At 39.6% G+C, this 27,142-nt stretch overlaps 4 protein-coding genes across 4 annotated transcripts in view; 3 read left to right on the top strand and 1 right to left on the bottom strand.

Moving 5' to 3' along the window:
• Positions 1-20,336, top strand: part of LOC111336479 (bone morphogenetic protein 1) — a 20,491-nt gene extending 155 nt beyond the window's left edge. The window contains exons 2-8 of the mRNA XM_088733645.1: positions 1,920-1,970; positions 11,799-12,197; positions 12,856-13,224; positions 13,875-14,240; positions 15,200-15,595; positions 15,961-16,356; positions 19,351-20,336. Of these exons, the coding sequence (XP_088589771.1) occupies positions 1,920-1,970; positions 11,799-12,197; positions 12,856-13,224; positions 13,875-14,240; positions 15,200-15,595; positions 15,961-16,356; positions 19,351-19,619 (2,246 nt within the window). The 3' untranslated portion in view covers positions 19,620-20,336. The remainder of the gene's footprint in view (positions 1-1,919; positions 1,971-11,798; positions 12,198-12,855; positions 13,225-13,874; positions 14,241-15,199; positions 15,596-15,960; positions 16,357-19,350) is intronic.
• On the top strand, positions 2,175-4,750 carry LOC148722912 (uncharacterized). Its single transcript, XM_088733646.1, has 2 exons — positions 2,175-2,656; positions 2,820-4,750. The coding sequence occupies exons 1-2, from the start codon at positions 2,178-2,180 to the stop codon at positions 4,261-4,263; spliced, it is 1,923 nt and encodes a 640-aa protein (XP_088589772.1). The 5' UTR covers positions 2,175-2,177; the 3' UTR covers positions 4,264-4,750.
• LOC148722911 (uncharacterized) lies at positions 4,878-9,717 on the bottom strand. Its single transcript, XM_088733642.1, has 4 exons — positions 8,614-9,717; positions 7,401-8,009; positions 6,820-7,080; positions 4,878-6,302 (listed from the first exon to the last, which is right to left on the bottom strand). The coding sequence occupies exons 1-4, from the start codon at positions 9,700-9,702 to the stop codon at positions 5,085-5,087; spliced, it is 3,177 nt and encodes a 1,058-aa protein (XP_088589768.1). The 5' UTR covers positions 9,703-9,717; the 3' UTR covers positions 4,878-5,084.
• Positions 20,337-20,482: 146 nt separating the features above from the next.
• On the top strand, positions 20,483-25,340 carry LOC148722910 (cubilin-like). The gene is made up of 4 exons (XM_088733659.1): positions 20,483-21,057; positions 22,428-22,466; positions 22,991-23,389; positions 24,230-25,340. Exons 1-4 carry the CDS (start codon positions 21,036-21,038, stop codon positions 24,574-24,576), a joined length of 807 nt encoding a protein of 268 aa, XP_088589785.1. The 5' UTR covers positions 20,483-21,035; the 3' UTR covers positions 24,577-25,340.
• Positions 25,341-27,142: the final 1,802 nt, after the last annotated feature.

Genomic DNA, 27,142 nt, shown 5'->3' with positions numbered 1-27,142 from the left:
TAGTCGGTACCGGTGTATCAAACCACCTCTTGTCAGTAAATGGGTGATACATCTTCCGTGCGGACTGTCGATCACTGGCAGACCGGCCCTGCTAGTTGCAAATAAAGTTGTTCCTCTGGATGTAAGGTGCTTTGAAACTCTGACTTGTTAATTTTACAGTAAATTCTCTTACTCTTTCCTTTTTTTTTCTTTTTTTTTTACACCGGTTTAGTATTGAAAATTATTTCTTAGCCAATGATACTATTTTATCTTATTTTTCGTTAAAACACGTACAGTAATTGTAGGTTTAGGAAGGTTATGAAAGAAATTATCAGTTCAGATTTGCAACTTTCTACTGTCTATATCTGTCGGCATGGAGAAGTCATGATGTTTAGTCTTTCCCTTTTTTTCGAGCCGAGGCATTAAGCGGAGTTTACCTTTCACGGAAATCTGTCCTAAACATCTCTATAGATTCTGTACATTACCACTGGCTGGCCCCACTGTCAGAGGTGCCAAGTGTCAGATTTGATTGGTTACACGTTTGTTTTGGGCCGCATTTTGTACTGGAGACTACTTAGTTTGATTAACACTTTTAACTTGCAAATAACTATCTACTTGATAAGGGTTTTGGGTTAACTATTTTAATTAAGCTCCCAAGGCAGACTCTAGTAAGCACCCACCTCCCCTAGGCCATAATGTTAAACAAGTGCTCATCTCCAATAAGTGCCTCCCTCCTCTATCAGTTTCTTAAATAGATGAAATTTTAAGTGTACGTGTGTTCAACTTGATATCTCGTGACTGACTGAAACAGATGAGTGAGATGTCACATTGAACTATAGAAATGCTACAGCTACAAGCATTATAAACACCATAGGCCTTAACTGGCAATTAAGAACACTTGACAAATTACCTTGGATTGAGAATAGTGATCACTTAGCATTTATCAACCTAACAGAGGAGGGGAAAGACAAGTGATGATTTGGCAACTTATTGGTGATCAGTCAAACATGTTGAAAAATTCTCGCAATTTTACTTGTGTGTGGGTATGGATTTTCTCAGGGCTGAAATCCTTCAAAACAATACAGTTTGTATAAGCAGTAAAATGATATAATGACGGGTTTGTGATCTAAAAATTCGTGACTAAAGACAACCTGTTGTGAATATACCGGTAATAAAATTTCAGGTTTGTTGAGTGCATACATTAGGCAGGGCTCGACACTAACTTTTCAACTTGCTAGCCAAGTGGCTGGTGACATCTTAGATGTTATGACAATTTTATTTTGTTTACTAGCCAAACTGGTGAGTGGAAATAAAAAACCACCAGCCAAAACTGAACTTCTACTAGTTTGTGGCTATAGTTTGCTACCATTAGTGGCAAGCCCGGCAAGGGCTAAATTAACAGATACTTGGAACTTTGGTAGTGATACAAACAACTGTCTGAGGAACTCTCATCATTTTACATGGATATTATGAATTTTCCAGGCTGTTGGAGATGATATTTTCAATGACCAGTTAGATTAAGATACTGATATTAAAGATACCACTTTTATCTGAAGGCAGAGTAATTTTTCTTTTAACCCTTAAACTCCCATGAGTGACCAAGGCAGAACTTCTCATTACAATGTCAATACAACATTGAGCAGACATTAGGGAGGAGAATAAAGAACGATATCAATTCAGGGATTATAAGTTGATCCAATGACAAATTCTCCAAACCAACATCATAAGAATGGTATGGCAGGCAGTATTAAAATAAGATCTCGGGAGTGAAATGGTTAAGATGTGATAGAATTTCACTTTGAATGAAAAGCTGTCATATTTCTAAACTATATAACTCATGAAAATTACATGGCCTTTTTTTTCCCCATATATTTGAAAGTGAATATTGAAAATGATTACCGTCCTTCCACTTTTCATGGATCATTTGATATGTTTCACAGGTTTGGTGTTATTTTCCTTGATGGCTAGAGCCACATTTGCACTGGAAATTGGTAAGTTGCAATGTTGTGTGTCCTCCGGAAGTATAGTAGTCTCCTTCGCAGCCGCTCGGGCCGGAGTCACGCAACGCTCCCCGTCCCCACGCGGCTGCTTCAAACCGACATACATTCCTTTCTCGGAAATGAACCAATCAATGTTTGGCTTTCATTTTCTTGCGAATGTTCGCGCCTTAAATTTCAACCAATCACCTGGCTCCTATTATGTATCAGATAATGGCGGATCTCGAAGAAGCTTTCAATTTTGTAGCGTCAAAATTCGGCATACAGGCTTTAAATTCGCATCAGCAATTAGCAATATCGAAGTTAATTGAAAGGAAAAAGGATATTTTCGTTAATTTGCCGACTGGCTTCGGAAAATCTCTGATTTTTCAAGCTTTGCCGTTAGTCATCGACCACGTATCAAGTCAGCTAGGCCACATTTGTGTTGTTGTGTCGCCTTTGCTCACTCTAGTGGATAATCAAGTGGAATATTTGAGAGGCAAGGGAGTTACAGCGGCGAACATTAGCTCTTACACTGAAGAAGAGGCGACTTTGATAGAAAAGGGAAAGATTTCTGTTGTCTTTGGCTCCCCAGAAGCTTGGATTCAAAACGAACGGTGGAGAACAATGCTTGGAAATTCTGTGTATTCCAAAAAATTATGTGCTTTGGCCATCGATGAAGCCCACGTAATAAGGCAGTGGTAAGTGGAGTCTGTATATATATATATATGCTTAAAGTTTCTGCTTAGTACTCCACTTATAAAATTTTAATCTTGCTTTGCAATGCAAATTGATCAAATACCATCCTTTTCATTGTTTTGCTGCAGTTTAAATTTTTGATGGTTATTGGTTTTTCTTATACAGGGGGACATCCCAAAGCAATAAGATGGCTGCGTTTCGTCATTGCTATGGAAAGCTGTATGAGTTGCGGTCCCTTGCTCCAAATACCCCAATGGTTGCATTAACTGCAACAGCAACAAAGCTAACTGAAGACACCATCAAAAAAGTTCTCCTAATGCAGAATCCATTTGACATTAAAGAAAGTCCAAACAAGGTAAATCTTACCTATTCAGTTACAAAGATGAACAAAGATTGTGACCTTGAATTATTCTTTGAGTGGCTTGTAGAAGACATCAGGAAATTAAAAGATAAGTGTGACAGGACCATAATCTACTGTCAGACCATAAAACAGTGTGGGATTATCTATGGAATGCTAAGAGGACTATTAGGGAAAGACCTTTTCATTGAGAAGACAAGCACTGGTCAAAAATTGCCCTTAGTAGAGATGTTGCATTCATGCACCCCTGCCTCAAACAAGAAAAACATTTTGATCTCCTTCCAGCACGAGGATGGGATCATAAGGGTCTTAGTTGCGACTATAGCATTTGGCATGGGAGTCAATTGCAAAGCTGTTCACAGGATCATCCATTATGGGCCATCAAAGAATATTGAAGCCTTTGTTCAAGAAACTGGGAGAGCTGGGCGTGATGGCCATCAGAGTAGCTCATTTTTGTTGTATAATGGCATGCTTTTGAATCACGTGGAGGGAGACATTAAGTTGTTTATTAAATTAACTGATTGTCGAAGAAAAGCAATTCTGGAACACTTTGACAATGATAATGAGAGGCCTCTACTGAAACATCTCTGCTGTGATAATTGCGCTAATAACTGTGACTGCGGTTTGCCAGAATGCAAAACTTCACTTCAATATCCTGTGTCTGTAGATGCAAAGAGTAGCACAAGTTCAGGCAGGACAAGAGATATTCAACCACTACAGAGAGAGCATGTAAAAAGTTGCCTGATAAAGTATCACAAGTCACTCTTGGTTGATCTTGTAGGCATGGCTGCAAAAGCAAATCTCAGGACATTGACCAACATTCAATTTATGCTAGGATTTGGAGATCTTCAAATTTCACAGGTTCTTGATAACCTGGAGCACATATTTGAAATGTCTGATGTTTACAGAACAGTGGAAATCTGGCATAAAAGGCATGCACTAGAGATTGTCCGAGTAATTAGTGAAACTTTTCATGACACAAATCTCAACAGCAATGATGCTTATGATGTCAATGGTGATGATGATGATGATGACGACAATGTTGTTTTTAGTGAGGATCAACTTGACAAATGGAGTGATATTTTACTTGATGATGAACTGTTTGAAATGGTCATGGACAACATTTCACTTTCCCAGATGAATACAAGTTCTTTCCTTGGCAATCAACCCAATGATTCATCTGATGTAGACGTTGTTGATGATGACAATGATTTGCTTACAGCTTTTGCTGGAACATCTGGTGTGTTATGATGTATTATTAATAAGTAATTGACCCTATTCAAGATTAGTAAATTATTGGATTGTTCCAGTACCCTAAACCTCTCCACCCTATCCCCAAAATAAAAGGTTTTTTACAACATTGTAGAATATTGTTTGTTTTTTTTTTTTTTTGTAAGAGATTCTAATAGAGGATTTTACTTAGTATTGTCATATAGATGATAACAATTGTGGCCTTGTGTTCTGGCCAATCCAATTATGTCAATCATTTTCACTTTAGTTGAAGTTAATCAAGCACCTACTGGTAACACACACTAGAAATTCATATTTTCACCCACACACAGTTGTGGATTTCCATTGCTGGCCTAAAGCCAGGGTCTATGAAACTGGAACATCTAAATTTAGGATCTGTATCAAATTAGATCCTTTGCATTTTGCAATTTTATAAAATGTTAGTAATCATGTGTTCTTCATTCTAATATATTGTTTTTTTCAATAAAATCTTGATCTTATTAGTCTCCTTTCGCAGCCGCTTGGACTGGCGTGGACTAATATCTTATCGAATATTATTAATTGAAGGGGTGAGTGGAATGAAGCCCTAAGTGACTTTGGAAAACGTTGAGGTAGCCAGCAGTTAATGTATGGTCCCTTGGGAAACTAGTTAGTTTGTTTTCCCTTTAGTTCTGATGTTTCCCAAGACAGAGGACTCGGGAAAACAGAAACTGTTTCCCAGGAACCATACATTAAGTGTATATTATTACTGATCTAAAGTCAAAGCCATGAAACTGCTACTTTGGGGAATACCTTGGGGAAAGGATTGGGGCTTTGAAAGAAAGATTCCTCAATAAAATGATTCATCTAGCACGTGAGCCCAATTGGATATTCCTTTTGTGCTTGTTGATCCATTTATACAGACTTGATAGATCCAGGTCTTCAAGTCTGTCCCTCTTAAAGTCATTGAACGTTTGGTAGTGTCGCCCATCAGTTTCTGTGAAAACATCCAGGTCAACTGCCCTGTTGACAAGTTCTTCTATGTCTTTATCTGGTGAACCTTGTGGATGCTTGCCTGAGTGGGTTTGTCTGTTCAAACTGCCATCAAGTTTGTCTAAAATGGTGCGTGTTGCATTCTCTGCTTTGCAGACTCGCGAAATTGCAGACTCTGTCAAATTAGGCCCCAAATTTCTTATCCCTTGCTTAACAAAATTGTTACTGTGTTCCATGTCTTCATCAAGGGGGATATTTCCCCCTTTCACACCATGATTGTTCACAAATCGGTTCCAAATAAACCTCTCCCTGTCCCTCTTTGACAACAAGGCATGAACTAAGAAGAACTGGTACAAAATCTCAAGTGCATATTTGGTGCTTCTTGATTCGTCAGCTCTACAGTAGAGAAGAAAGTATTTATACTGCCGCATGACTCTTGCACCGTCACCTTCCTTTATGGCGTCAAGGAAATTGAAAAATAACATGGCATCAGTCATGAGAGCACAGTTATAACTGTAGACATCATCAACATTGTGTTGTTTGTCTAAGGATGGTGAAGGCATAGCAGTGGTAAGCTCAACAGAAGGTTCCTCAGCAACAAATGGTGGATCATGAGAAAGTTCATGAGTATTCCTCCTCTTCTTGTATTTGTATTTCGCATTACATCCAGGAAACCTACATGGAAACTTGTCATCATCTGTCAGCTCTTGCTGTTGCAACACCTGCTGTTTTTCTTCAGCAGTCAGGATGCGGTCCACCAAATGACTACTGTCTTGAAAAATGAAACCATCAACCACCTTGGCTGCAAGCTCGTGCAGCAGTTTGAGTTTCTTCGATTCCTGGAGGCTTTCAATATTGGGAGGAAGAACAAACTTGGATGGTTTCCCTGTTTTGTTCTCAAGTCCCAACACATTCATGGCAGCAGCAATAACCCTGGACTTCAACACTGTTGATAGGAAATCCCTGTCTGCCCTGTATGCTGACTTGACATCACTGCAAACATTCCTCCTGTTTATCACTGTACGGTCCGCAAACATGGTACACTGGTCAACAGCTGAAGAGCCACTATAGAATCTTGAATAGATCAACTAAAAACAACAAAACAAATAACCTAAATAAATAATAATGCTGTCCATGGTCAAGACATGCTATTACAGTCTTAGCCATAGTTCAGTTCACTTTATTTTATTCACACTTTAAGATAAAATGAAGTCTACAGAGTATTTCCTTAAGTAAAAAAAAAAAAAGAAAGTGGGAGGTGAATTAAGAGGACTATACATGTAGCTTTTGAGCTAAGCACCCCAGATGTTGGATAAAAGATTTAGGTAAGATGAACAAAACATGGCTTTAAACAATAGTTGTTGGGGAATTATCTTTTTCTGAGAGTTCAGCAGAAGTTATCTGGATATTTGCTTCTTCATTTACAAATAGCTCTGAATTTCAGAAGTTCACCTTTATGGTGTATATTCCCTCATCAATTTGGTAAGTAAAAAATGAGAAGTGAAGCATATCTGCTGATGTGCGTACCAGATCATAATAATTGGCCCTCCATTGTGTTTTAAATGGACTTGACTGTAATTCAAGTACACCAATATGGACACTTACACTTAGCAATTTCACTGACGCATGCCAATCCCCAAGTTGCAAGTGAATCCCATCCAAGCGATCCTGTGGTGTTAGTCCATTTGCCACTGAAGCTATTACATTAACAGCTCTCTCCACAGTCAACTGGTCACCTGAAAACAGCTGTCCATCCACTCCAATGGCTACATCACTAGAGTTGGGGAGATAGGTGTGGAACATTTGCAAAATTTCCAGCATGTCCTCATTAACATTCTCATCCTTGAATATAAGTCCAAGGGGAACCTGTTGGGAGAAACAAACATCAGTTGGAAATACAATATTTTAGAGAGAAAGTTAACAGTGTACACTTTCTTAGGAACTGTATTTAATAGAAAACATTCCAACAGACATTAAGCATTCCCTTTGAACTGAGAGGCATGAAATTACAAACAACAGGTTTATATTTTCCAGCCAGCAAATGGGTTAATTTATGCAATAAGATCATTTCAGTGATACTATTAGTATTATTTTATGAAAGTTTATAGAACTTCAAAAGTAATGACCCCACAATTCCCAAGTTTACTTTACTCCTAAGAATTAACATTTAATAATGAAATGCATACCTTTTTGGACTTCTGAGACATCTCCCTAGTGTATATATGTGGTATGTGGAATATGCAGGCATCCTGCAGTGGCTTCAAGACTTCAAAGTATGATACTAAAATTCTTGATGTCAAAATTATGTAGTCCAAACGTTGATTATGCTGATTGTACAAATTGGGAAGAAACCTGGTGTTTGGGATATTTACAATATCTTCAGGATCAGGTTTTCTGACTTCAAGGGAGTTGCCAGAAACTCGGTTTTCCACCATTTGGTGGTTGACCCAGTGGTAGTCTTGATTCTGGTTATCCTTAGTCATATTCCTCCTCTTAACCTGAAAGTCAAGGTTGTCAAAGGATATGACAAATCCAGGATGAAAAGACTTTTTCAATTCATGCTCCTCCCGTGTGGCAGCCAGCAATGCAGGTGAGGTGATTACAGCCATTCCAAGGTTTTCCTTAATTGTTGAAATCCTCTCCTTTACTCTCATTAGGGTGATATTTTCTTCTGAAATGTGGTCTCTGGTAGTGATTAGATCTGCATCGTGATCCTTCCCCAGTTCATCAAGCTTACTAAGTATGCTTGAGTTGGAATTAGTAAGTTTGAGCTTGTTGAACCTGGAAATAGTAGCCTATTATAGAAGAATATCAAGTGCATGTAAGTGTAGAAATAAGATCTTTTTGCTCTTGCCACCTAGATTACATGTAGCTGTGGCTATTTGCAGGTAGGCCAAAATACTGCCACATAAAGTTTGAACTTGTTAAGTTCAATGAAGGCAATCAATTGTGCCAATAACAATATTAATAATGACCTAAGCACACTGAGTGTTTGTTAACACAACCATTCACTGTACACAAGGGGCAAGACTAAATTAATGTTTTAAAAATAACTTTATCCTCGTGAGATGAAACTGTTTTGGCTTGTACAGTGTATTTGGTTCTGTGTTGACAAACATTGTAAGAAAGTATCTAACAATATTGGAAAACAGAGATATTAATAGTTCATGTTGTTTTCCAATTTTATCTTTATGGTTTCCTTTGTTATCAGTTTAAAACCAAAAAACACTATGAACCAAGGATACAATTAAAACACAATTTTTTACATAATTTTACACTGAAAACCATGTGTATTTAAATTTTCTAAAAATATATCATCTTCCCCTTCCTTCTGATTCCACTGACCCACTTCGATTCAGCCCGATAAAAACAGTAGAGACGTTATGGGATCAAATTTACCTCAGCAGCTTTGCTCTTCAGCAAAATCCCCATCACAGCGGCAGTTGCGTTCATTTCACGATTTCTTTGTTTCAAGAGTATCGATCCTGCAAGTGCAACACTTCCAAACCAAGTGCTTTTACGGTTTGCCGGCTTTGGTCGGCTGGCACTGTTCAACAGGAACGCGTAAAATATTGGAGCCCTTTCTTGCCATTCTTCGCACAACTTTTGAAGATCAAAATTCTGCAAATCTTCCTTGCTTGTTTTTCTAAGCAATGACGGCCTGCTCTTGCCGCATAACCCTGATACTTCCTTTGATACAGCTTTTATTACACTTGAAACGACATGAATTCGCACTGTTGGGCAATTCATGACAGCCTTAGCGATTTGGGAAGGGACTCCGTGAGCTAATGCCTTACCAAGAGTCTGGTGGGAGCCAACTAGGGTTTTGTTCAAGTTTTTACTCGGATAATGTACATGTAACTTCACAATGGTGCTATCAGAGCATCCAGGTTTTGACAAATGGAAACCCGTGGACACGTTGCAAGGATCGCCATGAACATCACCCTGACTGTCAGAAAAAGCATTATTCTTGGTTTGAATGGGTGAAATTCCGGTAAAGAGGAATGCTTGTCTGCTTGATGGAGCAGGAGTGGACTGAGCTAGCGGTGTAGCATAAGAAGTACAAGCGGCAGGATCGGAATAAACATGTGAAGTTTCCGTAGAGAACCGAAGACTTTTTGCAGCACTCACTCGCACATCTCCACTGTTGGTCGTCTCCGGATCGTCTCTGTTTTCATTGCGTCCAAGTCTTTTTTCCCTCAGTTGCTCTCTATTTCTAAAAGCAGACAGCAGTTCCTGTTTGATTTCTCGCAGTTTTTTCACTGCTCTTTCGTATTTAGTTAACTGCTGAAAACACTGTCGGCAAACAAACAAATTACTGTCCTCGTGGTATTTATTTACGTCAAATTCCAGCGACGATCGAATTAGTCCAGCTAAATCAGTGGACGTCTTACCAAATATATAGATCTTATTTTTACTGGTAGGGATAGATGAACAAATAAAACACTTATTATTGCTTTGCACGATCTTCTTAGGCGTCTCTTCCATAGCACGTTGTATGCCGCAAGGGTTTTCCCGCGAAAGAAAACACAACCTCTCGTGTGATTGGTGCAGCGTATACAATGACAACTATTTCATTGGTCCGAGCAAACAAAAGCGCAACACAAAGAGAAAGGAATGTATGTCGGTTTGAAGCAGCCGCGTGGGGACGGGGAGCGTTGCGTGACTCCGGCCCGAGCGGCTGCGAAGGAGACTAGAAGTATAGATAACTGAAGATAAATAAACCTACAGTACTGTAATGATGTCATGTTATCTAACTTTAAGATCAAAGGGCAGACATCAAAGAGTTCATCCTGGCTTGTTTCTGTAACATGAACTGGCTACCAAGTTTATTTAGTTCCGCTCAACCAAAGTAAATTATTATATAATCCTGACTGTTGGGTAAAAAAAGGTAAAGTCTGCGCTCAAACCAAGTGACCCACTGAGTTGGAGACTGTCCCGGTTTCCTCAGCATCAAGGGATTAGGAGTATTGCTACCCCCCTGGATAGATTGCCAGTCCATCCCATGGTCCTCTCCTCCCTTAAGTATTTCATCAGGCTTCCCTGACAATTTGCCCGTACCTATTCATATTCTGGGTGGAGAGAGGCAATGTGAGAGGAGCAAAATGTTTGCTCAAGAGCACAGCGTATTAACATGGCCAGTTTTCAAACCCATACGTCTCGGCCCAGAATCCAGCATGCAGCAGCCATTAGGCCTCTGCCTCCTGCCACGAGTTTGGTGGTAATCTCTTTAAAACTTCTGAGGGGAGGGGAGGGTAGTGCTGTGTTGGTTAAGTGTGGGGACCCAAGAGAAATTTCCACCTTAATATATATACTCAGTAAACATTTTATAGTATAGGGTAGAAATGGTAAACAAAGCAGTAATTAACAATTATTCCATGAGCATGCATTGGAGATGAGATGATAGATAGCCAACGAGGCGCTATACGCCTCGTTGGCTATAATCATCTTATATCCAACAAGCGTGAGTGGAATAATTGTTTTATTAAAAACGTTAAATTAAATTATTCAATTTCATTAAATTTTTTAGCTCCCTTTTAATTTTAAGCTGACGCTTAGCTTACCATTATTGTAGATTATGGTATATTGGCTCATATACCATAATAGCTAAGCCAATAAAAAGTCTTGAATTGCATTATCCAATGATCCAGTTTTTAATAATGTCTATTATGACACAGTTTGAAAGGTGATGTACCAGTACCCAAATTCAGAAGCTCTCCTGTTTGGTTGTATAATGACTTCTTAAACCCTTAAACTCCCAGAAGTGATAAACACGTAACTTCTCCCTATAATATCCATACATTAGCTAACAATCAGATAATGAGATTTCTCAAACATATCAGTTAGGAGTTGCAATCTTGATATAAAACCAAATTCTTGAAACTAACTAACAAGGAAATGTGTGCCAGCTAGAGGGGGGATTTGACAGTCAGATTTTGGGAGTTCACTTCCTACGGCATGGTATAGGATGGTGATGCAACATTTTTTTGTGGTATGCGGTGGAAGGTTTTCTTAAAATGCACTCTGACCAAAAGGCCTATGTGTACACCAAGAAATTACAAGTGGAATGTTTTGTATTACACCGCAAGAGAGGGTTTGCTTCTCAGTTATGTACTACTTTCTTCCTTATTTTGTCTTGCTAAGTAGGTGTTAGGCATCTTAGTTTACTACATAGTTTCTCCAAACGGAGTAAATACTGCATTACCTTGAATAGGTGCCCTGCTACTTATTTAAAATGTCAGCTTAAAGGAGGTTGATTATTGGAAGGGGATCACTTAATCTAGGTCGACACTTGTTAAGAAGCTGTTATCCTGTACTGACTTTGCTGTCACTGAAGCCTAAAAAGTAATAGATAAAGTGGCAATCGAAACGGGTTCTCCTTGTGTCCTCACTATTTGATAAAGTTAGGGGAGGGGGAGGATGGGGTGTTTGTTCGTTCAAGAAGGTTGTGTGTTAGACACTATGGCCAAGGGCCGCGGGTGTGGGTGCTTATTCGGGGGAGGGTCCCTGTTAGAGTGGGTGCTCATTCAAGGTAGCACAATATTGAAATGTTTCTCTAAAACGTGTGTAAATTCTATTTGCAGCAAACAGCTCTACGGAGGTTTGTTTTCCTGGTAACATCAATAATAACAACCTGAGATTGAATGGCTTAAAGGGAAGTTTTCAAAGTTCTGAGCGCCCCCTCGTAAATTCAAGCTGTGACTGGCTCATAACTGTTCCAGAAGGGAAAATTATAAAACTTGTTTTTGGTAGGTTTTCTCTTGATTATGATCGATCTCCTTGGGGATGTACAAGAGACTTTCTGGAGATTTATGATGGGAATAGCAGTTCTAGTGAAAGAAGAGGCAGATTCTGTGGCCTCGTAAAGCCAATGAACATTTATTCAACTGACCGATACATCTTGGTCCGACTCAGAACAGATAATGAGTCGTCGTTATGGAACCCTGGATTTACGGCCACATTCACGGCCGAGGAAACATATGGTATGTTAGAATATAATATCAGTAGGGAAGTTCGTTGATAGAGTACATTTCGATTGAGAGTGGGAAAACCAAAACCAAAATCATCACAATGGCCAATCAGATGAAAGGAAAATACCTTAAGAGCCAATACGAACCAAACTTCCTAAAGCGCGAGAAAACGCGGCGACCAAGTCGTGAATTGATTTAGTTTTGGTTGAGAGAGTGGCGCCAATTTTCTGGACCAGGCACTTAGCGGAGTAAAGCAAAGAAGCAATCCTAGTTTTCTTTCGAACTCGATTGTAAATTGCTCTTACTGGGTTAGTTCGTTGTAAGTATAGGTAAGCCGCTTGTAGGTATATCTTGGCAAAATAAACTTTGTTGATGTATCGAATCGACATCAGTTTGTAGCAGGTTGTATTGACATGTATCGAAACGACTTTGTATCGAAATGACTTTGTATCGAGGTGACTTTATATCGAAACGACCGGACTCCGTTTATTCAATCGACTTTGATCATGACTTCCCCTAAGGTTAGTATGCTAATGATTCCTAGGGGTCATAAGGTCGATAAATTGCTTAATTCAAGAGAGTTATTAACGTACGCTAAAGAGGCAAACTAAGTCAAACATAAATTAAAGCAAATTTTGAAGTGATTTTTCTTCTTTTCCCACGGTTTTAGTTTGTCCGTATCATACCAAAGTGCTTTTCGTCTCGGAATCCTCCAACAGAACACTCACGAGTCCAAATTACCCTTCGCAGTACGACAGCAAAACGCTATGTAAGTGGCTACTTGAAGCACCCGATGGACTCATAGTTAAGGTGACATTTCACGTTTTCCAACTGAAAGGAGGTTACTCTTGCAGTGATAAACTTACATTTTACGATGGGAACGACACCACTTCGAAAATCCTTGGAGCCGCGTACTGTGGCGAGACTCACCCAGATGTAATTTATTCTACTAGACGACACGTATTTGTTGAGTTCAAAACAGATCCTTTCCGACGAAAACGCAAGGGGTTTAAATTAAGTTTTTTAGCCGTTAATAAAGGTGAGTAATAACAGTAGACTGCCTTGCTTCTTTCGTGCAATCGCTTTGTGGAACCCATCCAGGATGTTTCGTGCAAAAGCAATGTCATCTCATTTCGGCGAAATTTCCGAATCCCGGCGTTTTTCGACAAGCCTAAAAATCAGTTTTGTTCACTTCGAAAATTCGAGGAAATTAACCTTTAATTATCGGAATGCTTATGGACAAGTCGTCGTAAGTGCGGGGATGTTCCCTGAAATTTCACAATCACATTAGAAACGAATTTTATTCAAAACGATTAAGTCCTCGCATTTTCTCTGTATTGCTAGATGTGCCTGGAGTGATAACTATGTTCTCTGTTACTCAAAGCGAACAGTTTTCCGTTGGCGAAGCTTGAGGAAAATGCCACTATATGTATGGTACTTAAAGCAAAACTCGTTTGCGAAATACCAAGGAATTTCCTACCTGTGGCTTCTATCTTCTTGGTATTCCGACTCCCCTTAAGGCTCATGAACTTTTCGAGGATAAGCCACTCGAAAGCGTTGCGCTGCGTTGTCCATGCGTATTGCCACTGTTGTCCTCCAGTCACAGTTTGGTGCAATTTTTGCATTTGCTGAAAGGTGAGCGGAGATAGTTTTTATGTCACCTCATTGAGCTGTTTCTTGAATTTGCAGAGGAATCAGCTGCAATATGTCGCTCATCAAGTGATAAAGTCCTTCACCTCACTGGGTCCTCTGGTACTTTCTTCACTCCTTATTACCCAGCTCCTTACGCAACAAACTGGACATGCATTTGGCTAATTTCTGTTCCAGCTGGCAAACGAGTGAAGCTTATCTTTCAATATTTCGACATTAATGTTTATGGCACCTTTCAGATACGCGATGGTAAAAATCCTCAAAGCCCTGAGCTACGCCGTCTGTACGGAGAAGATGATGTTTATTCTACTCAAAGTTACATGTGGGTGAAGTTTTATTCTGGTGCTCGTAGTTGGTTTTATAAGTCGAAAGGTTTCAAAGCACGCTTCGAGGCTCTAGATCCTCGTGAGTATCCATTCCTTTACAATACTTTGCTTCTTTAGACCTAACTGCAGAGGTGAATGTAATTATTCCGGACTAACTTACAATATGTACACCTCCCTATTTCTGGAGACGCCGTGGCCAAGTTGATCATGAGAGCGCTGAACTCCAAGTCGAGAAGTCTGGGTTCGAGACCTGATCGGGTCAACGTGTTTCGTTCTTGAACAAGCCACTTTACTCTCACGGTGCCTTTCTCCACCCAGTAGTGTAAACGTGTACCGGTGAATTGTCAGGGTAAGTGACCTTGCGATGGCCTAGCATCCCATCCGGGGGAGGAGGGGGGGCTGCAGTGATGCTCCTGGTCGCCTCAAGCTCCGGCAGGGTGGGACACTTGGCTTGTATGCATCCTCGACCCAACCTTTCTACCCCACTATTTTGGCGATATTGGCAAATAAACATCATTTATCGAAACCTTACAATTGTAGTCAGAAACACTAGTAACAGCGGTTGTGCGATTAGATCATGCGCATTGAACTCATTCCATTTCTTTTCTTTTTTTTTTCTTTTTTCGAGATTCTGAAGCGCGGGAAAACTCGTGTGACCAAGTCGCATTTGGTTTTAGTTTTGAATTTGATTGGTTGAGAAAGTGGCGGGAGATTTCTGGACCAATCACAGAGCGAAGTAAAGCAAAACCAAAGCTATCCCGAATTACTTTCCACACACTTGAAAATGTCTCTAAGGATGTGTTCAAAATTTGAGGAAACACATATTTTTGTAGATTCATTTTTAGGGAAGAGACAACACCTTGAGCGTCATTCAAACAACGCGAAAACAATTTAATGTCACCTTTTAAGGTGTTACGCATTGAAGTGGTGCATGACGTATAACTAGAAATCAGTTCCTTTTTATCTTTTTTATCTTCATCTTTAATTAATTTATTCACACATTAGTTTGTTAATTTAATAATTTTTCCTTTTACATAGCCGGAAATCCCAAGAAATTTTGTTATCCTGGAAACATTTACAACAACAACCTAAAACTAAATGGTTCGTTTGGAACTCTGGGAAGCCCAGACGAACGTTACTATCCACATTTTAGTTGTACATGGCTTATCACTGTGCTGGAAGGAGAGATTATCGAGCTGAGGTTTCAAAACTTTCATATACCCAAGGGTTCCTCCTCAAAGTGTACACCAGATTATGTGGAAGTCCTTGATGGGAAGCACAGCTCTAGTAAAAGTAACGGAAGATTGTGTGGGTACGACACACCAGAACGAATTCGCTCGAGCGGTCGATACATGACGGTTCGTTTCAGATCTGGTGAAACCATGTCAGCGTACAGTGGGTTTGACGCTACATTCGAAGCTCAGAATGTGCCAGGTGGGTCGGAGAGTAGTAGGGTTTAATGGGATGAGTCGGAGGCTAGCAGGAGTGGAGGAATGAGTCGAAGATTAGATGGGTTGCAGGGACAGGTCAGAGATTAGCAGTTTTGGTGGAACGAGTCGGAGATGAGCGGGGTTGGTTGGACGAGTCGGAGATAAACAGGATTGAGGAATTGAGACGTAGATTAGCGGGAGGGAGGGAATGAAGAAACTCTTTTGCTTTTTTTTTTTCTTTTGTTTTATGCTTCTAGATTTTTTATTGTATTTTCCTGCTTGTTCGCCCATTGTGGACACCTGTCCTCTTGGTGTCCGCTTTTTCCGGATTTCCCTTTAACATGTTTTCTTACTTTGTCATCAATGTAGTTGAACCTGCTGCATCTTCTACTTCCAAAGAAGTTTGTTTGCCAGGGAATCCCAACAATGAGAACCTGATGTTGACTGGCACCGAGGGGACATTACAAACTCCCCTGGAGTTTTACCCCACGGATTTGGTCTGTGTTTGGCTTATCATTGTACCGAAAGGAAAAAGAGTAGAACTCAACTTTGAGAGATTTGATATAAGTCCAATAGGATGCTTTGATCATGTGCAGATCTTTGATGGAGAGACTGACCAGAGCCCCAGTTTAGAACAATACTGTGGAGATTCGGTTTTACAGGAGGTTCGGTCAACTGGTCGGCATATGTTGGTCAGATTCTACTCAGACTCTGAGTCTGGTGAACTACATACTGGATTCAAGGCTTCTTTTAAAGCTATAAGCGGTAAGTTGTGACTTGCAAGGCACATGCGGTTGAATTTTTTAGTTAACTTCGTCGAATTTTTAAGTCATGGATTATCTGGCAGTCTTGTCCTCGGACTTTTAGTCGAGCATGAGAAGCGTGAGTTAATGAAGGTATTGGGGGGATACTTTTCTTCATCTTCTTCTTTACGCATTTTGAACTAACCGAACTAACAGCATTTTGAACTAACCATTGAGCTAACCGCCTTCCGGTTAGCTCAATGGATATAGCGCTGGACTGTTGTGCTGGAGGTCGTTCCACTCAGGGTCTTAAAATAATTGAGAAGAATTTGCTACCTTTCTGTAACATGAAGAAATGGTTAGATATTCTAGTCTTCTCGGATAGGGGCGAATAAATGGAGGCCCCGTCTCCTGCAGGGTTAGGGGTAGGAGACATTAATTTCCCACACACGAGATTACTGCGTGATGAATGTCCTCTCCTGGGTGGAATGGGTGAGTTTACTGGGCCCGCAGTGATTGGCGCAAGCTGTTGCGGTGTCCCTGCCTTTCGGCGAATCTTATAAATCAAATAAAATCGAATAGAATGCTGAGTCGTGTTTGAATTGAAGCGGACCCTTGCCTCTTCACGGCGACGCCGTGGTCAACTTCGGTTAAAAAATGGACTCGTATTTTGCTTACGAATCTCGCGAGTCATTTAGTATTCTTTTTTCACTGTCAAAACTCTCTCGAAAACAATTCTTTTTCTAATTTAACACTGGAACACACACTGTTAAATTAGAAAAAGAAGTTAAAAAATTTAGCCGTTGTCGTTCATGTTCTCCACACAACGTAAAGTTTGATCATTTCACGTTAATGTTTGGCATACGGGACGCAAAGAAACTTACAAACATTTATGTATGTATGTATACATATATATATATATATTTATAACTATATATATAAAGACTAGCAAAAACTAACGATAAAAACCGACGTTTCGGTGTCATCATGACGCCATTGTCAAGGAGAAATAAAAATGAAGTTTGTGGCAAGGTGTAACACTAAATTAGCATAAATATGTTACGAGCTACTTAAACAAATACTTTTGCGCGAATTGAATCGCTTTGCACGTTCAGAGTGGGTTTTAAGTCTCTGATGAAAAGCATTTCGTTCACCAAACAATCGAACTTGTTACTACAATTTTTTTAGAATGCTAAAACGTTTCAGTAGGTCTTTCGGGACTTCGCTGTGTCGTTCGTGGTAGTGTTTATATATTGAAGATGCCTTTCGTTTATGTCCATCCACGCGTGTGTGTAAGTGTCCGCGTGTATAGCCCACATAACCCGCATCACACAGGTCACATTGAAATTGATAAACGACGCGTTGTTGGTTGACAATCTGTGGCTTGATTTCTCGTACTTTAAGATCTTGGCCAACTTTGCGGCTAACAAATACTGGCTGGACAGTTGTCTGCACCTTCATGCTAAGATTCTTGAGCTCTTTCTTAACATAACTTGCTGATTCCTGATCTTTGAAAGGTATGACCATCAGAGACTTAAAACCCACTCTGAACGTGCAAAGCGATTCAATTCGCGCAAAAGTATTTGTTTAATTAGCTCGTAACATATTTGTGCTAATTAAGTGTTACACCTTGCCACAAACTTCATTTTTATTTCTCCTTGACAATGGCGTCATGATGACACCGAAACGTCGGTTTTTATCGTTAGTTTTTGCTAGTCTTTGCATTTCTAAATCTTTATTGATAACTATATATATATAACTATATATATATATATATAACTATATAAATATTATGAGAGGAAAAAAGGACGTAACTACATTTCCCGACAAGCCTGTTTCGTGAATCGCTTCACTCTTCAGGGGTTTAATGGTTTTATATAACTATATATATATATATAACTATATATATATAACTATATATATATATATATATATAACTATAACTATATAAGCAGGAAGCGCTCACAAGCAAACCTATTTCCTCCACTGACCGTGTACCACTTGTAATAACTTACAACCCAGCACTGCCAAACATCCACAAAATCCTCGAGGAGCACCATCAAATACTCTTGACATCGTCCAACACACAGGCCATATTCAAAGAAACACCTCTCGTTGCCTATCGAAAAGGGCTTAATTTAACACAGATGCTTACCCACAAAAGACAGCGATCGGCGATAGCCGCTGACACAACCCCCTCTACTGATGAATCCCCACACGATATAAGCAATCCACACATTCCAGTTCCATCTGACACTACCTGAGTGCTTTTACTGCAAACTTTTACAGTAAAAGTTCAAGTAACCTAAATCTTGAAGTATAATTCTATATATATATATATATATATATATATATATATATATAGATCGCACGTGCTCGACCATTATTCTACTAATTTAACCTTTTTTATAGTGACGTTGCCATTGTCGTTTCTGTGACAGTCGTGGTTTTTGTAAAGCCTCTATTTTCTCGCAAGCGAACAAATGCTCGAGCTGAAGTTCAAGTAGAGAGGGCCTACCCGTAGGCTTCCTGTAAAAAGACAGGATTTACCAACTTATAGTTGTGCAGCAGTTTATTCTATTTTTTATCAACAAATGATTAATTCACTTCCCTAATTAACAAATGGTAAACACCACAGCGTACACTATTGAGTTATGGATGCACGCGGGAGGTTGCTAAGCACGAAAGAAGCGTAAGAGTCGCTCTCGGCTATCGCCTCGATATGGATGCAACCTCCCGCGTGCATCCATAACTCAATAGTGTACGCTGTGGTGTTTACCATTTGTTTTATAACATAACATTAACACATTGTAGCTAAAGAGTTCCCTTTTATTTAAAAAATCTTACGTGACCAGAAAAGAACAAGCGCGCGCGGAAAAATAGTCTTTGCATTTGCTCACGTCAGCAACGTACACCCATGGGCAAATGGGGAACGCAAAATTGACCAATCAGAGTGCACGCTTTACTTTGGTTTTGTTATAAAATGAAGTAATGACTTCTTTTGTTTTACTTTCAGAGCCGAAAACATTGATCATTATTGTCTCAGTTCTGGCTAGTTTGATGGTCGTAGTAATTGCAGTTTCCTGCTATGTGATGTGTAACAAGAGGCGACGTAACGAACGCGGTGGAGTAGGGGGAGAAAGAATTCCAATGGCACCAGTGTCGGTCACCTCTCAGACATCTCGTCCTACTCAGTCTGGAGCTATTGAGTCATTCCCAAGTGTGGGTTATGCTCCGGTCTCGAGGAATCGTGAACAGTCAACTCACTTGTTATCTAATGGCTGAGGCAGCATTACCACGGCCAGTCCTTGCGAGGGGCAAGTTTCATAACCAGAGACCATCATTACAACTAAACAAAGGCAACAGCGTATCCAAGAGTTAGCATGGCCTGATAGTAGATCTTTTTTTGTATATTAGGTACAGTGCTGGATGAAATCCTCCTCTAGCTCTAGCGTCCTCTTATTTAGCCTTTCATAACCTTTGTTCTCGGCTGCGCGCTGCCACGGAGTTATGGTCATCCAAGATGACCTCGATCTACACGAATTCGTCTAACGATTTTAGGGAAACACGCGACCTGACAGGGGCGTAGCCAGGAATTTTCAAAGGGGGGGGGGGGTCACAGAGGCTAAACACCATTTACACCGCTGCTCTTCCGCGTGTATCAGCGGGTTCAGTCGTATTATCGAGGCATGAAGGCCCATATTAACTAAGTACAAGAGCCGTTGACGAAAATACTTTACAAAAAAAAAACAAATTTTAAAAAAGTGGGCTTTCAACAATGGCTTTTACGGCCAAGATATTGTCATGGCGTTTTCGCCACCAGAATATTGTAGGTTGTTTGACCTAAGAAGGCCAACCAAGGGAGGGTCACGGGCACCCTAGGACCCCCCCCCCCCTGGCTACGCCCTTGCCTGAACTTTCGAAAAATGACTTTGTTCTGAAAATATAGCAACCACAGAAGTACGCGAATGGGGAAATAAAAGAAATTACGATGGAAATGAACTCTTTTCTTCCTTTTTTTTATAACTCTTTAACTCTTAAGATCTGATTGCTAATTCTTCCTTCTAGCTGCTGCACATTTCCTTTCCCTTCCGACGAAGGGCTAACGCTCGAAACGTCAGCTTTTATAATCGTAACGGTGGCCAATTTACCATTTCAACTTTGTTGATATATTCAAATTATTTCGTTACCCCCACCGACGCAGCCCCAAACAGTTTCTTTAGAAACTATCAGCCTTTATCCTTGTAAATAGGCTTCGAGAATTTGGTGTTAGACCATTATAACGACTTCCACCTGGTAAGCTTGAGTATTCTCATTACTTGCTTGTTGTATAATTCATGGATTTTACAGGGAGAAGTTACATGATAATCACTTGTGGAAAATGAGAGGGTTCAGAGCACATGGTAATATCCATGCCCGTTTTGTGACCCTTGAATGGCGTGACCGTGATTAACTCGTGCCCAAGTCTTTCTCTACCATCGACCTCGTCAACCGCAATGAAACTGCAAACTGCTTCAAAAGCAACTTTGGTGTAATCACTTTGTGAATCTTGGTCGCCACGTCCTGAAACTTCAGTGAAATGGCTGATGAAAAAATGTGACTCGCCGTAGCATAAAGTTATGTATTAAGAAGGTTGTGTGAATTTTGGTAACACTGTGCGGAAATCATTGACAAGTTTAACTCCGTCCAACAACAGAAATCATGCAATCATTAGCATCAGTGGGTAAGTGACTGTGAATTTAACTTTACATTTAATACTGATTAGCCATCTAACGTTAGATCAGTCAATAGTATTGTCCAGATTTTACTCATATGTGAAATATTCTACTTGGTAATTAATATGTGCCGTTAAACTTTCAAAGTTTTGAAATCGCGACAGACTTTTATAGAAAAGGAGGTTAGAAGAGCAACTAATGAGTTATTAATCTTTTCCCTGAAACGAAATTTCATAATTTAACTGAACTTCATTATTAATTGCATCTGAGATGTTGCGAAACTATTCCGGGTATTAATGGAAAGAAATATCACATGCAGCTGCATTGTAATGCTGAACTCATTGCCTACGGCGGACAGGATCAGTCGTGATTTCCTCAGTATTTTATTTTATCTTCATTGTGTTGAATTCAATTTAGCTCAATAATAGTGCAATTTATCGAATGCACCACAGATGTTCCGAACTATCGCACGTATGGGGTGATGTGAAACTGTTTTTCATATAAATGAATAAAGGCTGATAGTTTCGAAAGAAACTGTTTGGGGCTGCGTCGGTGGGAGTAACGAAATAATTTGGATATATCAACAAAAGTTGAAATGGTAAATTGGCCACCGTAATGATTACAAAAGCTGACGTTTCGAGCGTTAGCCATTCGCTCCGACGAAGGGCTAACGCTCGAAACGTCAGCTTTTGTAATCATTACGGTGGCCAATTTACCATTTCAACTTTTGTTGATATATCCAAAATGTTTTTCATATAATAGTATTTTGTGATTTTTGGATGAGCAACATGGCCTCTAACAGGTGCCGTGTCAGTCAATATAGCTTTTATTCGCTTTTCATTTTAGGTTAGATCCAATTATAACTCAATACTAAACCTTAACATCAAATGCACACATAGAAGCAGTTATGCAGTTATTTTCAATCCGGCCCCTCGGCCTGACTTGTTTACATCACGTACCAACAATTAAAATTTATTGCCTTCCCGAAAGAAATACCTCATTAGTCTTTCACGCGTGTGGGTGAAAGGGAAATGTTCGGAGTCCTGTTAAGAAATTCGTATTAAACCTCAAATAAATTACAATCTCTTTTGTGTGAGAGTTACTTCGGGCTTCTCGCACATCACGGTGACTAACAAAACCATTACTTACTGATTATAATTAAAATACTACGAACAAAGGAAATGATCAAGCTACACCTCAACACCCACGAATCATTCATGCATAAATGTTTGATAGCGATGTATTTCAACAAAAATTCTGATCTCTTTGTTTATCTTTTTTATACATATATTATATAATACATATATATGTTTTATATATATATATATGTATATATATATATGATATATATATATGTTGTTGTTATTTACTTATTCAGGTTTGATTGTCGTGGTCTGGATTGGACTTTCAAGTACTGGTAAGTTTACCATTACCGTTAATTATATGAGTCGAAATGAAGGCTTCTTTTTTTTTTTTTTGTTTGACAAAAATACATCTTAATAAGTAGTTTCTTAGAAATCGACTTTGAAATAAAAGCTAGCGCTAAGAAGTCACGACGTTTCGACCTCTCTGAGGTCATTTTCAAGTGAGTAAGTTTTCCAAATCAGCATAAATATGTTGAAGCAAGTTGAAAACGATAAAATGTGGCGAACGCTAAAATATGTGAAAAAGTGTAAACAATATACAATGGAAGAGAATAAAAGAATAAAATAATCGTAGCACGAATTTATTCTCTTCCATTGTATATTGTTTACACTTTTTCACATATTTTAGTGTTCACCACATTTTATCGTCTTCAACTTGCTTCAACATATTTATGCCGATTTGGAAAACTTACTCGCTTGAAAATGACCTCAGAGAGGTCGAAACGTCGTGACTTATTAGCGCTAGGTTTTTTTAAAAAAAAAAATACATCTTTCTTCCTTTGCCTACGTTTCTTAGCTGCTACAAGCAAAACAAAGTGTTTCCCCGGTAACGTCAACAATACTAATCTACAGCTAGAGGGCCCTTCAGGAACGTTTGAGAGTCCCTTATTTCCATCGAAGTATCCCGAAAGTATTAATTGTACATGGGTCATAACTGCGCCGTATGGGAAGCTGGTTAAACTTAGTTTCAGTACCTTCGACGTGGAATGGTCTTCGAGCTGCGATGGAGATTATGTTCAAGTTTACGATGGCTGGTCTTCCACCAGTGAAGTAAAAACAAAATCATGTGGAACATCACTTCCAAGCGATGTCACTTCCTCTGGCCTTTACTTGAGAGTTCATTTTCGATCTGAAGGACATAATTATGGCAATTGCAGTGGCTTTAGAGCTCAGTTCAAACAGGTTCAGAAGAAAAGTAAGTTCGCCATTTATACAGCTTGACCTTCTTTTGTAAATAACATTATAAAACTGCTCAGTAATGATAATACTGATATCAACAAGAATCACATCAACTTCTCCCAAAAGAATATACCTGTAACTACCTTGCGTTGGCATTGCTGTTTTGTGGTTGTGTTTTAGTTCTTGTTGCGGCCGTCTTTATTGTTGCTAAGTTTGTAAATACCACTGGTTTCTCGTGTCCTTATTTCACCGTTGGTGACTGAGGTTCTCTTCAACTTCTACGAAATGTTATTGTGCGTCACATATCTTAAGACCTCTAAATCATGATTAGGGTATGCTACTTGAACCAATGATACTTAAAAGAGTTTTAGCGAACACATCGACACCCAATACCAGCTTAGCAATTGAATGTAACACAGACGAACTATTATGCTAGATATTACTACGCATGAACTATCATTTCAACTTTAGAGCAGCTTGGAGAGCCAACGTCATTATGGCGAGCAAGGTCTGAGTACTTTATTGCTGAAAATTAGAGCTGCCATCTTTGATTTTTGCAGCAGCAGAAGGCTGGGGAGAGAATGAAATATGTACCAAGGGGGTGAGTGACGATTGAAAGGAAGGAGAGGGGAAGGAGTGGAGCAATCAAATCAGATGATGTTTCGCTTTCCAACAGCCTTCTTAAACAGGCGTCATCTCGCCTCTCCTCCACTCCGTCCACTTTAACACTAACTCAAACATGGCCGGTAGATTACACGTTTGCGGGCTTGTAACGTTAACGCGCCCTTATAAGAAGACTGCACTGTAGGCTGCTAAAAGGCTTGTTACTGATTTCATCTCTGTTTTTTATCCTTAGACACAGTAACCATCCTTTTCACTGGGGGATTTTCGCTTTTCCTGTTGATGATATGTATGGGTTGCAGCATTATGAGACGAAGGAGAAGTCCAACCCCAAGGCGTCCATTTCTTCATGCTCTAAGATGTAGAAGAAGACACAACTCGGGCCGCCAATTTCTTCGTGCATCAACACCTCACCCAGCTGCAAACACAGACCTATATCCACCCTCGACAGGGGGTTATCCTTCACCGCCATATACGTTCCCGATGGAGCCACCCCCTCCCTACACCTATCCAAGAGAGCCTCCACCACCTTATCCAGGAGAGGAAACTGATTTACCGCATCCACCTCCGGGAAATCCGTAGTCGTATCTTCAAGGCAGACGGAATTTTCCCCCCTCTTCATGTAGGGTAACACCGAGCGCGGCTAGGGCGCCTTTCTTTTAATCCGCTGGTCCCAAGTTCAAGCCCTCTTCCTTGCTTCTCACTAGATTGGTTTCAGTTGCCCTGACTTTCTTGGCTGCTCTTTGTATATGGCCAACTGGGCTGCCTCTCGCTAGTTTGGGTTCCTAGCGACAATACGTTTCTATTTATGAGCTTTGTTTCTTTCCAATTTGTTTTAATTAATTATTCCTGGTTTGTAAACGTATTGAGACTTGTGAAAGAACTGTTATTTTTATTATTATTATTATTATTATTACTTTGTGTGTGTATCTGTTTGTTTGTATTATGAAGTTGTTTTACTTGTGATGGTGTTTTACGATTTAGAATGTAAGTCGATCGTAAATATATATATATATATAAATAAGAGCAGAAATGTAATGGTCAAGAGGCCAACTCCAATGTAGATTTGTTGGTTTATGAGCTCGACGTTTCGACCGTCTCGGTCTTCAGGTTACGTTATTTCAAGAGCCCACGATCGCTTCAGTGATCCTCCAGGCAGCGCGTTTGAGACTGATCAGCATTGTTTGTGGGACCCCTTACAAGCTTCTACTTATATATAAATATATATATATATGTAGTAGAAGTAGTGTGGCACACGAAGACGGACAACTTCGAGCGAAGGAAGACATATACTCAATAAAAAGTCTAAAAAGTTTAATAAAAAACGTTTCGGTCCGAGACCTTCATCAGTTGTAATACAATGACTTAAAAATTCCTTGAATAGATTTATATAGGGCGTGGTAACACATATAAACAAACACAGTAATTACTACGCGAAAAATCGCATCTTGTTCCATTACATTTAAAACATTACATTTTCCATTACATTTATAACCCTTGTATTCGGTTATTCTCTGGACAAGAAAAGCTTGTTCGGAACAATTTTCTTGTAACCTCGTCGCCACACTATAAGCTTTCATCCACTAATTGCATTTTAGAAGCGGTTAAAGTTTGTTTGAAGAGCAATCATTCGGTTTTCAGAGAAAAATTCTTTCTACAGGTTCATGGCACAGCCATGGGCCCTAAGAACGCCTGCAGTTATGCAGATCTTGCCATGGGTGAAATAGATTTTCAGGCTAAGTTCTCTGGCCACATAAAGCCGGCTTTGTGGTGGCGATACCGTGATGATGTTTTTGATCTCTGGCAACAAGGCCTTCCGGCACTGCATGAGTTTACTGAATTTATAAACTCTTTGTACCCCACTATAAAATTCGAATTAGTTTTTTTCCGAACGAGAGCTCCATAACTCTACATCTTATCGAGGGTTTTATTAGGACAGACGTTTACTCAAAGCCAACTGATAGTCACCTGTATCTCCCACCATCAAGTGCTCATCCTAAACACGTCTTCAAAGCTATCCCTTATAGCGTGGCGACGAGGTTACAAAGAAATTGCTCCGAACAAGCTTTTCTTGTCCAGAAAATAACCGAATACAAGGGTTATCTGGTTACTCAGGGTTACCCTTCCAAATTAGTGGACGACCAGTTTCATAAGGCCTCTACTATACCTAGAAGTGATCTACTTAGGACTCATGCCAGATCTAAGAGGAAATTATTCCCATTTGTGACCACATTTAATCCAAATTTACCTGATGTAAGTCGCATCATTAAAAAACATCTGGGTATTTTGGAATCCAATCCCAAGTTAAAAGAGCTTTTTCCTTCAAATTCCATCATAGCATCCTTCCGCAGAACTAAAAACCTTAAAGAATTGTTGGCGCCATCCCTTTATGGCCCTAACACTGAAAGCGAAGGGGTTGCCGAGGTCAAGGGATGTTTTAAATGTAATAGAACAAGATGCGATCTTTGTCGCAACTTCTTGGTTGAATCTAATTCCTTTCCAAGTTTTCAAACAGGCAAAAGTTACAAGATACGATCGAAACTTTCCTGAGATTCTAAGAACATAATTTATTTGGCTTCGTGCAAGAAATGTCGCCTACAATACATTGGCTCCACAACAAATGACTTTAGGGTTAGATTTCGCAACCACAAGTCTGCTATGGTCACTAAGAAAAAGACCTGTGAAGGAGCGGTACAGTTTAACAAAACACCACATGATTTAAGCGATTTCTCATTCCAATGCATCGATCAAGTGCAGGCAACAGTAAACAATTCAGGTAACATCGAGAAACTTCTAATTACCAAAGAAGCATATTGGAGCGCACAGCTGTTCTCTCTGGCACCCTTCGGCTTGAATAAGCGCCAGGAATTTCACTCCAAAAAAAGAATAAACTATAATTAATGCGGAGAATTTTTTCAAATTGGGCGGGCATCAAAGGTTCCAGTCTTAGCGTTAATTGGGAATTTTAGTGCAATTCTCGCCTTTCAACTCAACGCTGGTTCCTTTACATTTTCAGTGGATTCGAAAATTTTTCCATTTCTTTTTATAGTGATAATTTTTCGCGTAGTAGTTACTGTGTTTGTTTATATGTGTTACCACGCCCTATATAAATCTATTTAAGGAATTTTTAAGTCATTGTATTACAACT

Source organism: Stylophora pistillata, chromosome 9 (assembly GCF_964205215.1).
Source record: "Stylophora pistillata chromosome 9, jaStyPist1.2, whole genome shotgun sequence".
NCBI lineage: Eukaryota > Metazoa > Cnidaria > Anthozoa > Scleractinia > Pocilloporidae > Stylophora > Stylophora pistillata.
The sequence above is the reverse complement of the archived record's forward strand: the minus strand, read 5'-3'. Positions and strand labels throughout refer to the sequence as shown.